General features: G+C 41.3%; 1 protein-coding gene across 3 annotated transcripts in view; it reads left to right on the top strand.

The window, feature by feature from the left end:
- Grem2 (gremlin 2, DAN family BMP antagonist) overlaps positions 1-24,592 on the top strand; it is a 91,465-nt gene extending 66,873 nt beyond the window's left edge. For all 3 annotated transcript variants that reach the window (XM_034520875.2, XM_076914542.1, XM_076914543.1), the window contains exon 2: positions 21,136-24,592. In XM_034520875.2, coding sequence (XP_034376766.1) covers positions 21,137-21,643 — 507 coding nt within the window. In that variant the 5' untranslated portion in view covers position 21,136 and the 3' untranslated portion in view covers positions 21,644-24,592. The remainder of the gene's footprint in view (positions 1-21,135) is intronic.

Here is a 24,592-nt window from a genome sequence, read left to right as displayed (position 1 = left end):
TACTTGGGTCAAGATAAGACTTAACCTGGAGAATTGTATGTGGTAACGCATGGCAAGAACCCCTGATCCAAATTTACTTTCATTTTCTCAGTCTTTTTATTTCAGCATTTCTATTAAATTTCTAAGTATTTTTTTATTTGTTGTTATTTTTGATGCAAAATTCTTTGATGTTAATCTTTTGATGCAAATTCTTTGATGCAGTTTATAATTGTTCTTTTAAATTCTGTATTTTGGTTCACTTAGGTGATTCTCATTGGACTAGTGGGTTTGGGGGGGACCCACTGTCTTGGCTTCTTATTTGTTTTGTTTTTGTTCTGTGACCTGGGCATGTGAACTTCTCTCTTTTATTGTGTGTCTAATGTGAGAGTCTAGTCTGCCTCGATCTGGGCTGGTACAGGAGGTTCATGACAGAGTATGGCTGGGAGTATAGGGATGCCACAATAGGCTTTGCCCTAAGCTGACTTACCAGGGAAAACCACCATTTAAGCTGTACACAAATTGTCAAAACACATCATATATAAAATATATAAAACCACAAGAAATCAGCAGTGTATCTTAGGGTCATTCATCCCAAGAGTAGATAGAACTAACCACTTTCCACACAAAAGGAGCTACCTTATGACAGCTCTCAGCAAATAGACAATATTCTAACAAATGTAATCAACATCTTATATTTCATTATCTTTTGAAATACACATTGCCTTATTCTGGTTCATATTAATAACTGTATTAAAGCCAAAAGCAGGGCATAGATGGAGCATACTGAGTCTTTGTATGGGGACAATTGTAAGTCACCGCTTTCACTCACAAGATGAACCCAGGAATAGACAAAGCTTTTGTAATTCCTAGCAGCAAAGAGGAGATGAGACAAGAGTATCAGAGTGGACTAGATTGGGTCAAAAGAAAAATCCTTTTAGGCATTGCAGTCTTAAAGCTTATTTTGATAGATTAATTTATCTTATCATTCTAGATATTCAAAGGGAACCAAATTGTAGGTGCTTGATTAAACCTATTCCCTCCCCAACCAAAAAACACTTTTGCTCAGTAAAATAAAATTTTATTTTAAAAGAGTAACAGAAAACAAAAATAAAAGAACAACAAATCAAAACCACATTATCATTTAAAAGCTACACTTGTGACAATCATGCCTTCTAGAACTTTAATGGGAAAAAGAACACACAGAGGCGTGTGTGTGTTATGCCTGCTCCTCACAGCAACAGATCAGTAAGCGGAGTTCCCTTCCCAGTGTCCTAACACTTCATTCAGCTGCAACCATTCTGTGAAAACATAGTCAAGGTCAAGGTGGTTATTGGTCTTAATGTATCTGCAGCTTAGATTCTTTGTTGAGAAGAGAATGAAGCAGAAGCCAATATGGCCTATCCCAACTCTAAAATGCAAGTTGTACAAGTAATGACTTAGAAAGCCAACCAGGGCCTAGGGAGAAGGCTCACTTGGACAGTGTCTGCTGTGCAACAATGAGGAACTGAGTTCGGGAATGTCTGGGGCTCACTACCCAAGTAGCTCTACCATACCGATGAGGTCTAGGTTCATTGAGAGTTACTGTTTCACTATAGAATGTGGGAGCGCTGGTTAGGGAAGACACTTGATAATGTTTGTTTCCTTAAAATACTATGCTATGTAATCTCTTAAGTTTTATAGGTAGTAAAAACCTATGCTATGCTTGTCCCTGTGTGACCACTGCAATAGCTGTACAGAGGGGTGAGAAATCCAGTTTGTTCTCTGTTTGTAATAAAAAGCTTGCAAGAAGACCAGATGTATGCTTGGTGGGTCCCAGAGAGCACAAAAGAATTAAGGCTTATTTTGATTTTTAGATACAGAGTTATGATACTCTTTTGACACTTAAAATGAGCCAGTTGGAAAAGTATACTCTTCTGCTATTAAAAAAAGTAGAGGAAAATCACTGACAAATCTAGAAAAAGTAGGAAATTTTTGTCAGAGAAAATCTTAATTTGAATCCTAACTCTAAATAGCTAATGGAGGAACCCTTAGTATTTACATCTACAAAATGGGAAGTAGTTCATCTGACAACTTGACAACTAGTTATTGAGAAGAGAAATTTCCTGATTCAAGATTGCATGTGTGTGTGTATGTATGTTTGCCTGTGTATATGCATGTGTGTATGTGTGTTTCTTTCTTGTGTATGTATGTCTCTCCTTGCTATCACATGAAGATCCAACACTCGATAGCCTAAACTTCCAAGAACTAGTAACCTCCTCCCCTGTACCTCACCACACCTTCATAGAACATATCCCCCTTTTCTTTATCTTTTTATAAACATATCAATGTGTATTTCTTTGTTTGTGTATTATGTGTATGTGTGTGTATACATGTGCTTTAGTCATTGTTCTATTGCTGTGAAGAAAAAATCCATGATGAATATAATGAAAGAAAGCATTAAAATGGGGGTTCACTCACAGTTTCAGAGGCTTATTCCATTATCATCATGGCAGGGAGCATGTTGGCCTGAGTGCAGATAGAGTAGTAGCTGAGAGCTACATTCTTTTTCCCATGGGGAGAGAAAGAGACAGAGAGACAGAGACAGAGAGACAGAGAGGCAGAGACAGGCAGAGAGACAGAGACAGAGAGACAGAGAAAGACAGAGACAGACACACACATACACACACACACACAGAGAGAGAGAGAGAGAGAGAGAGAGAGAGAGAGAGAGAGAGAGAGAGAGAAACAGCCAGAAACAGAGAGAGAAATACAGAGACTGAATCCCCTGATGTTGATACCTAAAAGCCTACCCCTAATGACACACTTCTTCCATAAAGACCACACTTCCTAATCCCTATAACTCTTTCAAGCAGTGCCATTACCTGATGACTAAGCATTAAAATATATGAGCCCATGGGAGCCATTATTATTCAAACCACCACAGTGCATGCATGTTCATACGTGTATATGTATGTATATGTTCATTCTATGTTTCTCTCTCTGTGTGTATGTGTGTTCCTTACCACAATAGTATTCACAGGTTCTGCACTTCTCAGTTTGGAGAAGAGAAAATCATGGTGGAGAGGTGTAAAATCTAGTCATGTTTTCATTTAAAATAAATGTTGGTTTAGATAGAGCTAGAACCCAGGACATCAAAGCCTTAGACTCTACACAGCCACCATCTTCTAATTTATGTTATGTGGACAGAGCATATTGTGCCATTTATACCAGCAACAAATCAATAACACGGTTTAACCTCAGAAGTGAAGTTCAGTTAATATATGATACCTTTATGTGATCTATACTTTTCTAATATTTAAATCTTACAACTTTATCATGATTGAGGGAAATAGCAACCAAAAGGCAGCTCCTGATTTTGTTGCTAAAATCCCAACAAGAGATTACAATGCAAGAATCAGCAGATTAGATGGAAATTTTCTAGAGAGATATAAGGTTTTAGTAGAAATCCCTATGAATCAGGTTTTTTATCCCAGAAAGCCACAGATATAGTCTATGGTTTCCTCCCAAGGGCTCCTGTGGTAACATCATTATTTAAAAGTTCAACGAAGTCCTCAAGCAAGCAAGCATAGAAATAACAACAATGTCTTCCACATCCATTTCATGTCTCCTGGATCAACAGGAACTGAGTGTGCTTCCCTCAGGGGGAAAAAAAAATGTTAAGCCACATTGCCGCTCAAATTCAAGTTTGCAAATTCAATCTGAAAATACTTTGCAGTTTTCAAAGAACTGAAATTTCTCAATCAGGGTTTGAGGGACTGGGGAGAAATAGCTCAGATGGTACAAGATGCTTGCAACTCAAGGATAAGGCTGTGGAGCTTGGAGTCTCCACTGTTCATGTAACAATCCAGGTGTGGTGACACCTGTCTTTCTAGGTGTCTAGCCGTGGTAATGAGCTCCAGGCCTAATGGGAAACCTAGTCTCAAAGGTATGGGTGAAATGGATTGAGAAAGACACCTGTGGCCTCCACACTTGAAAAATGTGCATATGTCCACCCCTTCACATGCGCACATGCACACGCGTGCACACACACACACACACACACACACACACACAGAGGAGTTGGAGAGAACCCATTAACCATGATTCTAAACCAAACTTCTCAAAAGTCGCAGAGCATAGTAGTGGAGAGGAGACTACATGGGAGGTCTCCCCAGAGGCACCACTCTTTCCCTTTAGAAGGAAGATCCATAATTTCAATGACTGAGATCTAGAAAACTTTAGGAGCCAAAGGAGTCATCACCTAGTAATTTAGCATCATCTCTTTGGTTCACTGGTGGTTCTTTTCATGTTCAAGAGGGGAAATTGTTCAAACAATATAGTTGGTTTGAAAGGCTTCCAGGGCCAATGCAAACACCAAGTGGGCTGCCCAGAAACCACACATTGTTTCCTTTAGACAAAAGATAATGATGCTCTAATGAGTTTTACCCTTTATTGCCCTCTCTGGAACACAGCCTCACGAAGAAAACCCACAAAACCAAATTGTTAGTCCCAACATTTACAATCTTTTGCAATGACCCCAATCCCTTTTACTTTAAATGCTGGTACTTGTGTTAAGAGTTTGTGTTGTTTAACTCATATATCCTAACCTCATGTAATCTCAAAAGGGCCCTCCCAGAGAGAGCAAGGAAATGATCAAATGAGGGAAAATACTAAGAGGGTTGCTGATAGAACCTCCAAGACAATCGAAGTGCTTCTGAGACACTAGCCAACTCAAGGGAATGGTAGGTGACAAGCCAATACTATTTTGCACTATCTAGAAGAGAACGTCTAGTGAGAAGAAACTGGGCTAATATTGTCCATGTGATCAGAGGCATTGAATAGATAACCAAAGCTAGGAGTAGCCAACATTCCTCAGTTGATTAGACATTTAAGGGTGTGAACATTGTAGGGTATGGGACTCACAGGGATCATTAGTGGTGTCCTTGAGAAGAGGCATAGGTGCCTAAGCAGAGCTGAAATTACCCATAGCTCTTCCATATCCTCATAGTATGTCCTCTCCCTGTGCCAAACACTGCCTTGGGTCCATGCATATACCCAATACATTTCCAAACTGCTTTCTTTGAGTGTTGTTTGATAGCCTCTTATCAAACCTGCTGGATGCAGCTTTCTTTCTCACTATCTGTACTTCTGAAAAACTGCTCTTCTGAAGGTTGACTTTGATCCCCCTCCTGCCTGAGCAATGGGGCATTTCTGCTTCTTGGCTTGTTTGATTTCAGTAGAATTGTGAATGGCTGAATCCTCTTCCTCGTGTCTTGGTCTGCAATGCACAGTTTCCCCAGTTTTACATTACTTAACTCTGGCTATTCCTTTGCAGTCTTTTTTCACTGCTTCCTTCTTGCCATGGCTCTCTGAGCCTGGGGTGGGGGGTGGGGGGAGAGTATTCTCAGCTCTTGTTTATTTCCAGGATCTATAAGCATGCTCCTCTTCCCTGTTTTTCTGCCCTTAAAATGTGTCTCATAGCCATTTACTTCTCTTCTCCAGTACTGTCACCCAAGTCCCCAAAGCCATCAAGATTATTCCAATTGACTCCTGTGTTCTTGTATCTCTGTAGAGCAGTTGAGTTCTTGGTTTTCGAGACATTGAATTGGAACTTGGAACTTTGTTACTTTAAATCCCTTGTTGGGCTTCTCACTAACTAAGCACAAACAAACAAACAAGCAAACCCCCTACTCTCCACTTTATCACAATCTGCAAAGCCATCTATTCTTTGGTCTGCATCATCTCTCTTTCCCCTTCCCTCTCTCCCTCCCTTTCTCATTGTACATTACAAAGCAGCCGGGATCTTATTATGGAGCCCCAGCTAGCTTTGAACCCCATTCCAATACTGGGATAACAAGCATAGGTCCATAGGCCGTCATCTTCAACCTGAAAAATTCATCGTTAGTTGTTTTTGCAAAGCTAGAGATCAATGCAGGGCCTTGTGGGTGTTGAGTAAGCAGTGAATCTGAGCTACATTTCTGGCCCTCTGTGTCTCTCTATCACTTCTCTCGCTCAGCCACTCAACTACAGACATTATTTGTACATCATAACTAAAGTGTAACTTCTAAGAAAAGTAGAATATTATATACTGTGTTAAACATATTTACCTTATCTACAGTGCCTACAACAGTGTATGGCATATAGTAAATTCATAGTAGATGTCTGCTGAGTATTATGGATAGATGAGAATGCCAAGATGGAAGCTTTCTTGAAAAGGGAATCCCCAGAAACAGATCTGATTTCAGCCAATAATCTCACCAATGGCTTTTGATATGACAACCAGGGAAAGATATAACAAATTTCTATCAGTAAGCTGAGCTATGAATGTGGATTTTTCATAAAATTTCATACAGAATTATTCTTAATCTATCTCCTTATGTAGAGTGATTAAAATATAGAGAGAGCCAGAGTTCTGAATTATGTTTTTAAAAAATAGAGTTTTGAGCATCGGAATGAATTGCGATTAGTAAGAAGCTTTAGAAATTTCATTCAGTTATCAACATTTTTATGAGTCAAGTCCTTTCCTATAAGCTTTGTCATAGATGACTATATAATTATTTGGAAGGCTGCTCCAATACAGAGTGCTAGGATTCTGTACATATGAGGGATATTGGGGATGGAAGGGAGGCTGGTTACAAAATTTGCATTTCTCGGGACCATAATTTAAGAAACTCTGGATCAAGATTAAAAAGTAATTGTGAAATGTGGGGGAAAGCCCCAATATCAGGAAAACAGGTGAAAATTTTAGCTACAACATGCAGAGTTGTTATACTAGTCTGTGACTAAGTTTATCTACTCAAATTACTGCTTTTATTTTATTTTATTTCATTTCATTATTAAGTGTCTTATTTATAAGAGGAGGACATTCTACTTGATGCCAATATAGCTATATTGAAGGCATCTCTTAGGGAATATTTATAATAAATCCAGAACAATGTGATTATCTAACATCTAAAAGGTAGAAAAAGCCAAATTAGAGCAACAATTCAATACTTTGAACATGCTTATAGTAGAGATTATATGTGACTGTATATATAATATAAATAATATGTTATATTTTTATATATGTGATATATATGTACCTATACATGGTCCTTTAAAAAGCTGTCCATACTTTTATTTGGATTTGAGGTCTTGTAACCAAAATATAATGATGTAAAAAAATAAGATCAAGTTTTTTTTTTTTTTTAAATGAAGCAAGTGAACATGACTCATGTCCAGGAACACTTTTCCCTGAAGCCCTTCACATCCACATCTTCTCAGAGATAAAAAGCATAGCACTCTGAAGCAACCCACTCACTTTCTTGTTCATGGAAATAATGTATAATTATTAATTTTTATTTTTAACAAAGGAGTTTTTTTGCTCAGGTCCTTTTAGAGTACTTGTTTGAAATTACCATTTAGCTCATTCCTCTACTAACTATTTCTTCTAATTGAAATGAAATTCAGATAACATAACATGAGTCACTTTGCCTAGTTGTGTTCTTTTGCATATTCATCCTCAGCTGATTGGGAGGCTGAGGCCCTGAGCCCTGGAACTCAAGGCAGCTTGAGAAACCACTGACCTTCAGGTTCACAACTCAGTGGCCTTTAGTACCTTTGCAGTGTTTTGCAGTCATGAGCCTTATCTAGTTAAAATCATTTTTATTACCACAGAAGGAAACCCTGTACTGAATATTTGTTTTGCATTCTGTCACCTCTAGATTCTGACAACTGTCACTGCCTTTTGTCTCCCTGTATTCTGCATTCCATTAGCATTTTAAATAGCTGAAGAGTTGATGCTTCTTTGTTTTCCTTGAATACATAGTGGATAGGAATACTTTCCTATGGCCAAGCTATGACTGGCTATTACTTTGCTCTGGAGTATCTTAACTGTGATTTCAGAGATCATGGTGGTAGATCTTTGTACTCAGAATATATGAGGTAGGGACATCAAGTTCAAGATCAGTACCCCTACCCAATAAAACTCATGGTTTCTTGATGATCACTACCATCTCTGGTACCTCCACAACCACCAAATACAACTGCATTATTTGAAATACATAGATTTACCTTTATGGCCCCTCCTACTATAATATCTGTGTATCATTGTTTTTCTGTATGTGTGTATGTATGTATGTGTATGTGTCTAAGATGTGTGCTTGAATACATAATAGCATATGTGTGGATGCATGAATATTCAGATGTGCGTGCATGTGAGTTTGCTGGCGTTGGGGCTGGGGGCTGATTTGGCGTCTCTTCTTTGACCATTTTACTTTATTTGCAAAGCCAGCATTTCTTGATTCCATATCTTGGTAATTATGCTATTCAAGAAGCCAACTTGCCTCATGTTTCCACCTCTGCCTCCCAAGTTCTAGGATTATAGGCAAGCCATTATAGCTATTAACATTTCCTGTGGATGCTACAGATCCAAACTTTGGCCACAGAGTCATCTGCCTTTTTCTTCTTTGGCTTTCATCTTTTCACAGAGTGTATCTAGTCTGAGAAAGACCTAAACATCAAGAGGAAATGGAGAAAAGGAGAGACAGTTGGGGGTATTGCAGCATCAAACAAGCTGGCTCCTGGGAAAGGCTTTGCATATGGGTAAATGGCAGACAGGAAACTAAGTTCTGGGTTCTAAGGCTACTTTGCTTGGTACTCTTCAGCATGGTGCTTGGCCTTCACAAAAAATGGATCCTATGTGAGAACACTGGTCTCTCTCTCATTTCTCCACCACCACTCACTGTAGATGTTCTTTGTTTTAAACACAGGCAAACTGTTGGAAGAGCTGTTAGATCTCAGTTTCTATTAATGTTACCCCTGCTTGCTCTGCATGCCTGCTCTTTTGTTTCTGATCTTTATTAATGAAGACATAATTAATGAAGTTTATACTTGCCATTGGACCAGAACAAAGATAATTACAGTTTAGATAAATACTCTTGACTGCGATTTAGAGTAAGGGTGCATATTAAAACTACTAATTCTCACTCAGGTCCTAACTCAGATCATGATTGTCGGCATTCTTCCCACTGTATGCACACATGATCTGCATTTTTAGTAAGTTCTCAGGTATGGCTGGTTCATAGCAACACGTAAGCAACAGAAGATTCTTTATTGAATTTGTATTGCATACCAGTAACAAATATTGTGAAATTTCTTCTTGAGAAAGATGTGCCAATATTGCTTGAAAGCAATATGTTAGAAAATATTTGATAAGCTTGGCTTAAGGTAGAAGTGGTTCTGTTTGATGTTAACAAGAAACATTCTCTGCATATACTTCAAAAGTTCAGTGGAAGTCCATTGTGTTTACATTATTTATAATTAGGCTGATCTAAGCAGAGATCTAAACAGAGTTATAAAATGCAGAATGGACACCAAACATCATGAGCACATATGCATTCAGTAAATATTTGCTGCATGAATGGTACACTTAAATTTGCTTTATTTCCCAAATAAAAAGCAAAGGAATGATGTCTTTAACCTCCCAGACTTTTCCCTTCTCAAATATCACTTATAGTCTGGATGTTTGCACACTAGCAAATGGAACATCTGTAATTTCTCAAAAATATCGATCTCTATTCATTTGCTCAACAAATATTCATTGTTCATCTTTTATGTGGTGAGACATGTGCTCAATTTTAAGAATATGGTAGACATGGTCTATACTCTGATGGAGTTTTTCTACCGGAGAAAATAGTCAGGTTTGCTCAGAGAAGGTTGATCACCAGGGAAACAAAAGAATTCTCAGAAAAAGTAGAAGGAGCATCAGTGAAAGGAATGGACCAGCTTGATATTTGATCCATTTTGTCCATCGCTTCACCGTGACTCAGCCTAATTTCCTTCTTTATGGTTCAGAGCCTAAAAATGAAAGAAAAAGGAAAAGAAAGAGAAGAATGTGTATGTATTTATGTGCAAGAATGTGTGCACATTCTTGTGTGTGAGCATATACACATTTGTATAGGTATGAGAGCACGTGTTTGCATGTGGAAGGCAGAAGTCAGTTTGGGGTGTCATTTCTCAGGAGTCCTCTACTTTGGTTTGTGAAACATGAGTCTATTATTAGAGCTCACCAATTAGACTTGATCTGCTGGCCGGAAAACCCCAGGGATCTGCCTGTCTCTTTCTTCCTTGTGCATGGATTTTTATAAAAGCTTGTGCCACCATGCCCAGCTTTTAATATGGGTGCTAGCAATGGGATCCATATTTTCCTGGTAGTGCAGCATGCATTGCACTCACTAACATATCTTCCTAGAGCTGAACAGTAGTAGTTTTATATGTCCAGAATTGGCAAGTATATATAGAGGAAAAGTGGACAACTGGTTGCTTGAGGCTTATGTGAACTATAACTCAGTAATATGACTGGGGGAAAGAGTGCTGGGACTGTAGCTAAGTGATGGAATGTAACATGCCATGACGCTGGGCTTAATCTTTAGCATCAGAAGAAAGAAGACTACCGTTTAGTCTTCTCAACAGTCTACTGACTTAGTTTCTTAAATTCTGAAAGGATATCAGGAGTATTGGAAAGCAAAGCATTTCCTCCTTGGTTTATTCCATTCCTGTTGCAATCTTGCTTCTATCCACCTCTGCCTTCTCTGGAACCCATCAATCAACCTGGAGCCATATCCATCCAACTAGGATAGATTTAGGTTTCATTAATTCAATTTGCTAGTTGACACATATAATGCATTCTTCATTACTCTGATCCAATCGCTCATCTCCCTGTTCCTCATGTCACCCCCTGCCACACTTCCCTAAACACATTCCCTTTTTCACATTCATGCCTTCGATCTGTTTTAGGACCCACTGGGTTTAACCAGAGCCTTCTATGTGACGATGGGTTCAGAACTGTCCACTGGAGTTTCATGGGCTCACCGGTGAGGGAAGGCTTTCCTGATGTTGTCTCACTTATCTTCTGAGAGCCTTTGTTCTTTCTGCTTTTACCAGGTCACTCTGATGGGTTTCCTTTCTGTACTGCAGTGGAAAGCCTGTTAGTCCCAGAGTTGCACCCACAACTTCTGGGTAAGATGCCAGTTCTGTTCTGCTTTACAGGGAAGCCATCTTCCTGCTCTCACACAGCAAGACACAACTATAGCTTGGCTTTCTACAAGCCATCTTTGCTGGAATTTTCTTTCCTAGTGCATATAGTTTTTCTGTCCCCACGGAACAACTTTTTTTCTGATCTCTTAGGTTAAATACTCAGCTCCACGCACAAAATCCAATTGAGTGACCCAAATAATCTAGTTTTTGTTTTTGTTTTGGGTCTATTAAAACACAACTTTGTAAACAAAATTCCCTTTCTTTCTCTTTTCATAGGCCCTTGGTTCAGGCTAGAAATTTTGATTTCATGGCTGTTCTCAAAAACTCAATCAGATAATCACATAATCTCTTCCTCCAACGGTTGCAGGAACCTTTTTCTTGCTCTAGGATACCAATAATTCCTGTTATATGTCAAGCCTTATAGAGGTGCACAGAGTCCAGATGATGGACCAGTGGGTGAGGTAATGTACACAGCTTTAACAACGGTGTCCGCTATTGAGGGCCTGTACATAGAGAGTGATTTTCCTCTTGGAATTCATTTTTAGTATGTTTTCAACACTTTTTTACTTCAGTTTTTCCATAGCTCCATCTCCATTGGCATGTTTCAAGTCTCTTGGTTGTCTCTGATTATGTTTGTTTTCTTTGGTCCAGAGCCTTGGATTTGCCCTCCAATTTGTCTGAATTCAGCATCAGTTGTCAATAGCAGCTAACTTGAAGGAGGCCGAGGGCCTGAGAAGCAACACCAACCAAACCAGACTTCTTGTTTCAATTAGATTACTTAATACAGGGTTTTCCAGTCTCTTCAGGCCGATTAGCCAACTAAGTATTTTTGGGAAACTGTCAGGAAAGAGAGGTTGCACAGCTTGAGAGACACGAGTGAATGAATCAGAGAGGAATAGAGCTTGAACACTTTCTTAACCTTTATATACGCACATAAGTTTTATGAACCAAAGAAATGGAGGGTGAACACTGCTCCTGCCCGGCCTCATCACTGCACTAATCCTAGTTGTGCAATGGAATAATAGGCTTCTCTGCCTGCAGTAAGGCCTGACTCTCCAGCATTGTTACTTCTAAATATAATCTGTGGCTTTTTTTAGTGGTCATCTAAAATTTGCAGTGAGTGTCATTTAATGAGTATCACAAATTGAGCATTTCAAACTAAAATCCTCCCCCGCCCCCATAATATCCCTAGAGGCCTCTAAATATCATAGGTATGTCATGTATATCATTGCATGTTTTTGAAGCACATATAAAATATCCCTTTAAAGAAAATCTTATGTAATGTCTTTTTCTCCTTAAGTACATACTTCACGCTAGCAGTCTGGTAGGTTTTATATTTGTAAGTCTTTTACCTTTTATTCTGTTCATCTTTTCAGTGAAAGAAAGTAAGCATCTAACTTTTACTTTTTATTCAGTGGCCATAAAACATGAAATATCAAAAATTTCCTGTGAGTTAAGCATTTTGGTGACTAACAGTATTTGATCAAATAGTATGAATGTAACAACTAGTTATTAAACATAGACTTATACATTTAAGTGACCTACCTCTATAGCGTTATCTCGTGTGAGATGTGTTTGCTGTGTATGCTTTGTGAATAAATACCTCTTACTTCTAGAAAGTAAAATGAGACTAACCAATGATATGAGTGGGGTGAGATGGGGAGATATCCCTTTCTGTTGTCAGGGGGACAAAGGGAATACCCAAAGAGGCTGGATGAAGAACCTGTTTGTTTTAAATTAGGTGCCTTTACTAGGAGAGGAGCAACAAATAGTGCTTGGGGGTTTGTATACTGATTGTTCTTTAACTCCCCTGGAGGTTACAGCATCCTGTGCACTCATAGGAACTAAAATGCATGTTTAAAGATGGGCTACCTAGCAGAGTTGCTCTAATTGTTAAAGGAGAGAGTGCAGAGAACCTGAGGTCAGAGGCCCCGGAGTAAGGAGGAATGGGCAGCAGTATGAAATAGAAGGGTAAAAAGGACATGGTACAGTGAATACTGAATCACAGGGACTTGCTGGGATTTGCAGAAGTTTCTGGGCTTGATGGTTTCAGGGTGTGATGGGCTTAACTTACCTGCTGAAGACTGTAACAAGAAAATCACTCCTACTGAAAAATTGACCCAGCTTCAACCTCCTGTTGGTAGGTTTTAAAATAGATTTTAAAAGTTATATTTACTTGGGTGTGGTAGCACGTGTGTGATCCTTGCAACTGCGAGGTGGATGGAGACAAGAGGATCAGAAGTGTATGGCCAACCTGACCAGCAGAGCAGTGTCTGAGGTCACCCTGAGCTGTGTGAGACCCTGTCTCTAAAAACCAATAAGAAACTACATTTATAAAATAGAGGTAAAAATTCATTCTCTCATCTAGTCTTTCATCACACATAAATATTCCAAGCCATTCTCCATAGCTATCATAAATGACTGTGGAAACAAAGATTAAAGATTCCTAGTAGTGACCCTAGGAAATACATAAGTCATACACATAATAATAAATAATAAAGAGAAATAGCTTTACAGACATATAGAAGTTGCAACCACTCTCACATAGGATTGAACATGGAGTTTTGTGAGCTTCACATATAGAGTATGGTGAATAGATGCCATGAGATCAGACAAGAAAGAGACAAAGATTTATGAACATTCTTGCTAACTGCCAAAAAGGTTGAATTTGTGATGGGAAATTTTTAAAGGGTGAAAATTAAAGGCACAATCTAGTCAGTTTCTGATTAGAAATTTTGTGTGTGAGAGCTCAGTCTGGGAACGGGAAGCAGGCAGGCCAGTGAGAGGACTATCATCAGGACCAGTTCAAGGACCTGGTTCTAAGGAATATTCATTCGTAAGTGAGGTGTGGAAGAGTGATGCCAATGGATTAAATGTGTGAGGAGATCAGCTCAAATCGCATATACCAATGTGATTTCAAAATTGAAGCTTGCTCTCAGGAGGCAGAGGTAGGTAGAACTCTGAGTTCGAGGCCAGCCTGGTCTATGTAGTGAGTTCTAGGACAGTTGGGGTTACATAGAGAAAACCTGTTTAGGAAAACAAACACCAAAAATAGCAAACTACTCTTGCACTTACAAATATCAAGCATAGAGTAGACAGTAACCAAACCTAGCATGCCTACAGGGCAACCTGATAAAGATTAGTCAGTGAACCCTCTTTTCAAGAGATTCCATGCTTGGTCAAGTTGACAGTTTACTCTATTAGAACAAGTATCAAATCTTTGCATAACAAAAGAGGGGGGAGGGGGAGGAGAAGACAGAGAGGGAGAGGGAGAAGACAGAGAGGGAGAGGGAGAAGACAGAGAGGGAGAGGGAGAAGACAGAGAGCGAGGGAAGGGGAGAGGGGGAGAGGGGGAGAGGGGGAGAGGGGGAGAGGGGGAGAGGGGGAGAGGGGGAGAGGGGGAGAGGGGAGAGGGGGAGAGGGGGAGAGGGGGAGGGGGAGAGGAGGAAAGGGGGAGGGGGAAAGGGGGAGGGGGAGAGGGGGAGAGGGGGAGGGGGAGAGGGGGAGAGGGGGAAGGGGGAGGGGGGAGAGGGGGAAGGGGGAGAGGGGGAAGGGGGAGGGGAGGGGGAGGGGGAGGGGGAGGGGAGGGGGAGGGGGAGGGGGAGGGGGAGGGGGAGGGAGAGGGAGAGGGAGAGGGAGAGGGAGAGGGAGAGGGAGAGGGAGAGGGAGAGGGAGAGGGAGAGGGAGAGGGAGAGGGAGAGGGAGAGGGAGAGGGAGAGGGAGAGGGAGAGGGAGAGGGAGAGGGAGAGGGAGAGGGAGAGGGAGAGGGAGAGGGAGAGGGAGAGGGAGAGGGAGAGGGAGAGGGAGAGGGAGAGGGAGATGGAGAGGGAGACGGAGAGGGAGACGGAGAGGGAGACGGAGAGGGAGGAGAGGGAGGGAGAGAAACCGACAAACAGATGGCCCACTCAGAAAGAGAGACAGAGACAGAAAGAGACAGACAGACAGACAGACATAATACACACACAGAGGCACACACAGCAGACAGAGGCACACGCACATGCACATGCATGCACATACAGATACACACACAGATACACACACATGCACACACACACACAATCTACAGTAGTAATTTCTCACGGCAGGTCTTTTTTCATCTAGAAAAAAATTCTCAGAGGTGCACCCCTGCATATGTCAAAACCAATTAACTGAAAGAAGATAGGGTTAACTGATTGGGCTTGGACCAACCAACTTTCCACAACATGGCATGTAGAAAGTTCATTGTGAACTTAGAGTCCAATGCCTGAACAGATGTGTGGTTCTTCCATTGAGAGTGAATCAGGTCCTACATTGACGTTATAAATTAGCAGTCTCAGCATTTTGGCTTAAAGGAAAAATCTGATTTGTTTACTGAGATAGAGATGGTTAGGAGAGCAGCAGATGCAGGGAAATGATTGAAAAATCATGGGACATATGGAACCTAGGATTCCAGGGGACATAGGGGGAATGCTTGGTAGGCAGTTGGGGATAGTATCTGAGCATCATGGGCAGAGAGCTCACAGTTGAATTCATAAATATGGATGAGTAGTAAGATAGGAATATGAAAAATGAGTTCCATGAGAAACTTTAGCCCACTGAGGAAAACAGAGAAGAAAGAAAAAAGAAAGAAAGAAAAGGAAGGAAGGAAGGAAGGAAGGAAGGAAGGAAGGAAGGAAGGATGGGAAAGGAAGAAAGAAATCAAGGTAAAGTATATAAAAGCCAACAGACAGTAGTTACCTGCATATTCTCAGGAAGTCTGGAGGAAGGAAGGGACAGGCTCTGTTTTGTCAAGCATTACATGAGCTGCTGTCATTCCAAAAACTGATAGAGAGCAAGCAAAACCAAGCAGCTGGATATAACAGTGAATGAGAAAGCTTTCCTTGGGCTCAAAGTTTCTTAGACGAGCCTCTGATTTTTATGGTTACATACCCAGGAAATCTATACTATGTGCCCAGAGAAAAGCAATCTGGGAACATAGTGTCATCCTGGCAGGGTGGGGACAACACTGGGCTATGCAGTATCTTACTGTGGCCAGCCTCCTCGGATATCTGCCCAAACTCTTTATCTAATAAGAAGCAACAGGAGTTGCCCGGTGGCTGGGAGAACAATTAACTGGTCACAAAACATTTTATGGACTTCCTTTCAAAAAAAAAAATGTGATGGAGATTTCTTGGATAGCAACTTGATGTCTGATTTGCTCTCCTTTTGACAGTAATGTGGTCTAGTGGGTGATAACTAGCACTGTTTTATGAAGGAAGCCAACAGTGAGCCATGCTAGGTCATGTATGGGAAGCTCAAGGCCAGAGGTCTATTACTATCCTTCCCATTCTGATGCACGGGTCCTAAGCAGAGGCCACACCTGCTTATACATGTCACAGCTGCCACAAAGTTTTCGCATCCATTCCCATGTGGAATCTAACAGTCTGCTGCCATTTTGCCTCTAGCTTCCATTGCCTATCCTGAATGCATCCCAGCACTTACTCAAGAGATTAAAAACTTTGAATCCATTGATATTTTTGATACCCATAAATAAAAAAAATCCATAACCATACATTATTTTCTTCCTCTGGTTGAAAAATCTTTTTTTTTTTTTAAGCAGGATATAATTTTTTTTTTCAGATGAAATAGAATTTTTCCTAGGATGAAATGATGGTCAGTTTGGCCCAAGACAGGTCAGTTGGAAATGTAAATCAATCCCTCTAGATTTCAAATTCCTGAATCACACGGGAGACCTTGATATTTCTGATTTGAGATTGCTAGCCACTTCAGAGTCTATTTGTGACACTTCTGAGACTTGCAGTCAGGACTTCCGAGTTTGCCTCTCCCCATATTCCAACTTTTCTGCCTTCCAATGAACTGCAATTAGTCTTCTTTTTGTAGTGAGAGGACAACTGAGTTTGAACTCAATGCGACCTGCTAATCAGAGACATGCAAATTAGTCATAAAATATCCTTTCACAGTTTTTTTTCAGATAGGCGAAAGTAATCTGTGCTAATATCAAGTGTTGGCAAGTACACGCAGCTTCAGGGACCCACATCCTACCCTGGGGAAAGAACGCTGGTGTCAGCACTTGGAAAGCAACCCACCAAACCTAGTCCAGCTGAAACTGAGCACAGCCTGTGATCTAGCATTTTGCACTTCTCCATGAGTCCTGTAACAACAATAGATAGATAGATAGATAGATAGATAGATAGATAGATAGATGATAGATAGATGATAGATAGATAGATAGATAGATAAGAATCTGCAATTGGCAAGCATAAATAAACAGATATTAAAAGCATGCAATGTAGCAACATTGACTGTAGAAGATAAGCAGAAGCACCCTCAGTAAGATGAATGGAGTCTATGATTCATTTTAACAGTCAGCACAGGGATGAACAGATGTCTGCAAGGACCCACGGGTGTAAAGTCTCAAGCATGTATTTCTGAGATGGAAAGTAGAGGGTGGTATTATTTATAGAAAGAATTATTACACACACTGAAACAATAGTCATGCATTAAACATGAGCAGAAGCAGAAGCAGCGAACGGTGCGATGCAGACCAGAGGCAGTGCTGGTAGTCTCAGCGAGGACATCCAGAAGGAGTTGGGAGAGGGAACCGTAATGTTGCCTCTCTATATACTCATATTATGATTTTTCATAATTGAGACTTGTAAAATAAAGATAAGAAGTATAAATTTTGTTTACATCTTGGTGATGGGCACATAGGGACTTACTGTGTTTTCTATGCCCCTCTGTTTGAAATATTGACCAATTAGAAAATTTGAAGGCCAAAGAATGGAACCCTAAAAGGGCAACAACTGAGTTAGACAGACAGGGTTTGGGGCAAGACGTGTCTAAGCTTTTCTGTCAAAGGCCACACGAAAATATTCTTTGACTTTGTAAGCATCATAGTCACTGCTTCTGCCCTGAGAGCACGAAAGCAGCCACAGTCAACAGATAAAGAGTGTATGACATCTATCCAGTGCAAGCTTATTTACAAACCAGAACCTCAGGTTTGGTTTGGCCCCCTGGGGCACAGTTTGCCTCAGTTTACAGTAGCCAAGGGGACTTGTTTCAACAACAAGCTACCCCAAGCTAAGGATGATCTGGGAGACCATGGAACGCATGTGTCTCTAGAGAGTTAGATAACGGGCTAAACATCATCTTCTCTCTCTACGTCTCCAAATGAGAGCTGGAGTCACCTTAGCTGTGGCTGGAGAAGGCCCATAAGCAACAATCCCTAAAGATTAACATGACAGTAGGGTTGCATTTGCATTATTTTCCTTGGTTAGAGTTGTTGGAGAGATGAGAAGTTTATCTCCTATGATTTCCTTCATCCTCTGATGTTCTGGAATTCTTAGGATACAGAAAATGCTCTGTTCCCATTCGATTCCCTACTCCTACCTACACAGTCCAGTACAGCCTGGCCCTGATGTCTAAAATCCATTAAGGTCACTCTGATGGTGAGGTCCCCAGCTTCACTGCATCCTTGACTTTTGCACATCTGCATATGCCTAAAAACTCAGCACTTCCATAAATTTTCTAGAAATTAGAAGTGTACTGTGATAGAAAATTCTCTTCGGTCCTGACCATTCTATGAAGAGCTGATGGGAGGGACTTATTATTTGGCTGTCTAGGTGGTAGGCTGCTCTGGCTTCCAAGGTCAAGTCCAAGGGCGTTCACTTAGGGGAAATACTTCTGCAACCAGCTCTCTCTTTATACAATCAACTTTGGCCAACCTAGTCTGCTTAGGCCATCAGCATTTATAGTTCTGGCATACTTTGCAAATTGACAACACTGTCAGGCCAGAATGATGGTTAATAAAACCAACAGGAGTTATTTATGAGTTTCTTCTGATACAAGCCAAACACAAGATGCGAGGGTAAAATGGAGTATCCTCGTGCTGTCCTTACTGGCAGTTGGAACAGCATTCCTGAGAGGTAGTTATATGCCAGCCACTTCTCTGAATAGCCAAGAGGTTCAGGACAGCACTGAAATGCTAAACTCAGGTCCCATTCAGCCTGATGTGTGTGAGATAGGTGATAAACTAAAGAATAGGTTTGTACCTTTCCCCCTCCTATGGCTCTTACAGGAGCCAAGGCCAGCAGAGTAGGTGCCAGCGGCAGCAGCAGGCTGAACTGTCCCTAAAGTAATAAGGATACCTCCCCAACAAGTCATTGTAGCAAAACAGGTAAGTAACTGGCCTACCTGTTCTGGCACTGAGATGCCATGTCCTCCTCCAGTTTCTTGTTGCCACATGTGAATAAGTTATGTCTGTGAGAGAATTGGGATGAAGAGGAGAGCCAGATTTGTCCCCAGTTATGCGTATTTCATCAGTATCTTTTTCTTTCCTAAAAGCTGGAAGTTTGTTCTACTTCCTCCGTTCCTGAGAGACAGCACTTCCAGGCATGGATGCCAGATGTTCGCATGCCATTTTAAAGTGCTCAAAGAATGCCTGTTACTAATCACCACTTTGAATACTGTTCACACGAAGAGTTTCTGCCCCAAGTGGATTTGAGCATGTTTTAGGTCCCTTCTCTCTGACGACCGTGAGAAGCTGCTGAAGGAGAAGCCTGAATCTTGAGCTGAACCAAGAGTTCATGATAAACTGTTGTTGGAGCCGGGAACTGAGAACTGGGTTGATCATAAATCTTTCCTGGCTGAGACTTGAGGACTTTTGGTTTTGTTTACTTAGAGTGTTAATAATTTTGGAAATTATTAAAGTCAACCCAAAGAATCTTCTTTTAAGAGGTGATTGAGATCAGAAATCACTCTTTAGACTCAGTACACTGAACAAGTCCAAGTCTCAACTCTTGCCATGGGTCTGGTAGATGTGTGGCTGTTATCATAAGGTACTTCATGTGTGGAAACAGGGAAGCATGAGCAAAGCCCTTAAAGGAAACTTGGACTTAAAATTTAATAATTGTGGTGGACAAATGTTTTTATAGTAACAGAAAAAAAAAAAAAAAAAACAAATTCTTTCTCTTTTTCTCAGCTCTCTAATGGTTCTTCCTGTTGGTCAATGGAGTCAAGGGAACTCACATGGAGTCTGGAGGATGTTTGACAGCACAACAGTCACAGAAAAATACTGGCATTAACAAAGCCTCTGATAGCATTGACTCTAGGTTCAGTTCTCGGATGTAGTTGAGGACAGAAGATGTCATCTTTGAGATGAGACACAAAGCCACTTGTCACTTAGACCTGGACTTGATACCCGTTGTGATTTAGCATAGATATTGTAACATTGTAACTTTTGAAGAAAGAGGTAGCTACATTCATGGAAGTCAATATAACAGAGCTAGGATGCCAGGAGTCAAACACTTCATATACAGGCTTTGTGCTTTGGGCAAGCTGCATAGCTTTACCAAGCCTGTTTCCCATTCCTTAGCTGGGAAGGCAGTCATACTCAGTCTAAGCATCTCTAACTATTAATTACATTTACTTATGAAAGGAAACGAAAACCCTTTTGATATATCTTAAGGACCAATAAATTGTAGCTATTCTAATACTAAATGGCAGCATGAGATTACAGTCTGGAGAATGAAATCTGGGATGAAGGACTCAAGCTCTGTGGGTCTCAGTTTACTTCACTGTGAAGTAAGTAGCGAAATCGACAGTGGCTAGAGCCTAAGGCTGCTTTGAGACAAATGAGCTGTGGAGAGACTCAGTTAAGCCAGCAGTAACCCACACTGTGCATACCTGTAGAGTATATCCTGGGTGCTATTGTTGCTAATATTGTACGTTGGCTTCAGGCTACATCAACATTACTGTTTTTTTTTCTCTGAAATTGTCCAACTTTACTTCCATAACAATGATCCTTTTTTGTTATTGGGACAGGTCTTAAGTGAGGGTTTATTTTGGCTTACAGTGTAAAGGGATACAGCCTGATTCTTCAAGGAAGGCATGGTGGCAGGAAAGAACAGACAGGAAGTAGCACCAACTACCTATCCCAGTGACTCACCAGCTGGGACCTAAATGTTTAAATAGCATGAGCTATGAGGGACACTGTTCATCCAAATCACAGCACGACCTTCTCCTATTACTGTAAAACATACTGGTTATAGGGTACTGTGTAGTGTGGTCACAGCTGCGTTCTCTTGTACTATTTCGTTTCTGGGTATCCAGCCGTAAACACTAAGAGAAAAAGATGGATATTGACCAGATAAGCCTTCCTGACCGTCTCTTTTCTCATTGCAGGATGTTCTGGAAGCTCTCGCTGACCTTGCTCCTGGTGGCCGTGCTGGTAAAGGTAGCTGAAACAAGGAAGAACCGTCCTGCGGGCGCCATTCCCTCACCTTACAAGGATGGTAGCAGCAACAACTCAGAGAGATGGCATCACCAGATCAAAGAGGTGCTGGCCTCCAGCCAGGAGGCCCTGGTGGTTACAGAGCGCAAGTACCTCAAGAGTGACTGGTGCAAGACACAGCCGCTGCGGCAGACAGTGAGCGAGGAGGGTTGCCGAAGCCGCACCATCCTCAACCGCTTCTGCTATGGCCAGTGCAACTCCTTCTACATCCCGCGACACGTGAAGAAAGAGGAGGATTCCTTCCAATCCTGCGCGTTTTGCAAGCCCCAGCGTGTCACCTCTGTCATCGTGGAGCTCGAATGCCCGGGTCTCGACCCACCTTTCCGAATCAAGAAAATCCAGAAGGTGAAGCATTGCCGGTGCATGTCGGTGAACCTGAGTGACTCCGACAAGCAGTGAACTCACGGGGCAGGATGCAGCTCAGCCTTGAGCACCCTTACCCCTGGGTTGCACCACCGCCACTTCTGTTGAGCTCACTCACACTCTGCCCAGTGTCCCAATCAGCAGCAAATGCATCTCTTAGGGCTAACGGTGTCCTTGTCACAAATGAGAACCACAAGTGAAGCTTTGTTGATTGTCCCAGATCTACCCCAGGCTACACCTGTGTCTCTATATCCAGTCTGTGGATTTGACACAGAAGATGTTGGAAAACTCCACTTCCAGAAACTCGACAGGACTTTTCAGGAGATGCACTGTCATCCGGGATTGACGATTCCACCATGTGGAAAAGCCAGTCTTTCCCTGGTCACATCCTACACTCCAGCTTGACCCTCCCCCTGGTGAAGGATGCATGACTCTTCTGTCGCAAACTTTTGTTGGTCACCGGAACTCTGTGGTGTGGGCATTCATTCTTCTGACCTGGGAGCTGCCCACCTCTGTTGCTGCTGTGATGCCGATGTGTGCAGCATCTATCAAGGAGATGCTCATCCGAAAGGGGTTCCGGAACAAACCTGGTAGCCACGAGGACAAGCCAAACTAAGTGGATCAGGAAATGGACTTCCCCAGGAATGGAGGAAGCAAGACTCCCCAGACCTCTGAACACCACCACCTCCTTCTTTCTTCTCATAGCCCCCATCTGTAGCTCAAGATAAACTGGTGCACACGCTATTCCCACTGCCATGATATCACTCACAATGTCTCTGTATTAAATAATGTCAGTTTTATAATTGACCTATCATGTTAAAAACAGTTAAAAGTATTATCAGCGTATTCATATATCAAGTCACGTGTTTGGACTCTAGTTTTGCAGCACCATTCTCAATAGGGAAAAGTATTTTACAGAGAAAAAACTGCCAGGTCAGCAATTCACTGCCCCCCTCCCCCCCAACACACACACACTTTTTCCCCCCAGATTGAGAAGGGAGGTGATACACGTCATGATTTTACTTTTAATATGACATCACAGGAGACACTAAAGCATTGCAGCCTAGTGTAGAAATCGGATGGGGACAGACGGTGGGGATAGACGAGTCACTAGGAAGTTACAAGGCTTGACAGGCACATGTGAGGTGAGACTTGGTACTGTTTCCACTGCCATTACACTAAGCAAGAAAATATTTTCTAGTAAAAGATATGTAAGAATATATGGTATTGAGAGATTTTTGTGACACAGACAGAAATATAGAGCAAATATAGGGGTAGTAATGTAGGGGAACTGTCACTCAGAGGATAGCTTTCTTTACAAAGAACAGACTTCTAAAAACACCAAGAAACACTTTGATCATCTTCAGTTTTGCTGGTGAGTCGTTGAAGTCTATGTAGTGTGGTCTTTTGACATGAGGACTTTAAAATAATTTATTTTCCTTCAAAACTACACTCAAGTTCAATCTCTTTGTGCAATTGTCCTAGGGAAGCCTCCCTGTGAATGGCAGGTATGGAATCATCTGACAAATGTGAATGAGAAGTCATTGGTGGGAATCAGAATGTGCTAAAAATCCTCTGGTTGATAATTTCTGAGTCCATGCTCTTGCCAAAAATGGGTTTCCTAGTATGTGAGAGAGACCCTCCATAAGCTGCTCTGAGACTCAGGCTTCTGGACAGTCACCAATGATGCTGGCTCTCCAGTCTGCTACTTGGAGAAGGAGGGTTGGGATGAGCTGGGTAGGGTGTGCCATGGACTCTTTTGACTGTATTGCAATGTAAGTTTTCTAGTTTAGTTAATTCTGCCATACAGTAACCAAGCTGTATGGTTTTGAAGGGGATATTAGCTTCAGAAATGAGAGTGCCCAGCCTGGAATCAGGAGAGAGAAACAAAGAGAAATAGAAAAATTGCAGAGGGCTGGAAACCCCAGGGATGAAGGCAAAAAGTGAAGAGGGTGACTGAGGTCAGAACTACAATTTTCACTTTTAGCAGGAAATCTCAAGCTAGAGCCACAGCAGAGTAGCTGTGAAGGAGATATGAGCGTCTTTAATGGAGGATAGTGACATGTAGCCAGAGGGTGAGGAGGAGATTCTCACACCCAGCTGCAAAGCCAGCCCATGTCATTCTATTAATGGGACCCACACATTAATGGGAAAAGGTGAGCTAGGAACCCACAATGTATATACGTGAGCATTCGTTTTTGATTCTAATTGTGGGTGTACCCATGACGGCTATATGATATGCTGTGGTCTGAGGCTACTTCTTGACTTATTGTATGTATAAAGTTTACCTTCATATGGCTCAAATTGTATTTAAATTGTGTCTTGTTTATAAATGAAGAAAAGCTATAAGTATAATGTAATTATTTTATAGGTATACTATTAAGTTATAGAACAAATAAAGATACTCTAGGATTCTATGTGATCCTGGCATCATGTGCCCATAAAAGCTGGATTCTGCACTTGTGTCTTTGGGTAGCAAAGAATTGTGGTGCACTCAGAGTGCGTTTATCCACCTCTGGGAGTTCACCTTTGGCCCATATTACAAACGTTCCTTGGGTGGCTGGAATCTTCTAGGAGAATCAGAAACAGGCATCAAACAAGCAGAATTAGTGAAGATGGCTCTCACCTCCAGTCTATAGGAACTTCAAGCCTTTATTGAGATACCCACCAGCTGAATACAGAATGTACTCTGAGTGTTCTTGGAATAAGAAATATTGAATGAGGAAGCTTTGAGAGACAGATGCAAAGAGAAGTCCACTGTAAATCTCCTCCTCACTCCTTAGCCAGTGCACCACACTCGTGTCTTACAGAAGCCAGAGACTGTTGTTTTCTTTCATTTTATGTTTACTTCCCACGGGTTTCAACATTTTTTAATTTAAACACATCTCAGCCTCACAGTGTTGTCATTTTCCTGCAAACTGAGTTATCTGCCATTTAAAACATGCAGCAATCAATAAGAGAAATAAAAACCTTAATAAAATCGCA

This window comes from Arvicanthis niloticus, chromosome 16 (assembly GCF_011762505.2).
Source record: "Arvicanthis niloticus isolate mArvNil1 chromosome 16, mArvNil1.pat.X, whole genome shotgun sequence".
In the NCBI taxonomy this organism is placed as follows: domain Eukaryota; kingdom Metazoa; phylum Chordata; class Mammalia; order Rodentia; family Muridae; genus Arvicanthis; species Arvicanthis niloticus.
This window is presented reverse-complemented; position numbering and strand designations above follow the sequence as displayed.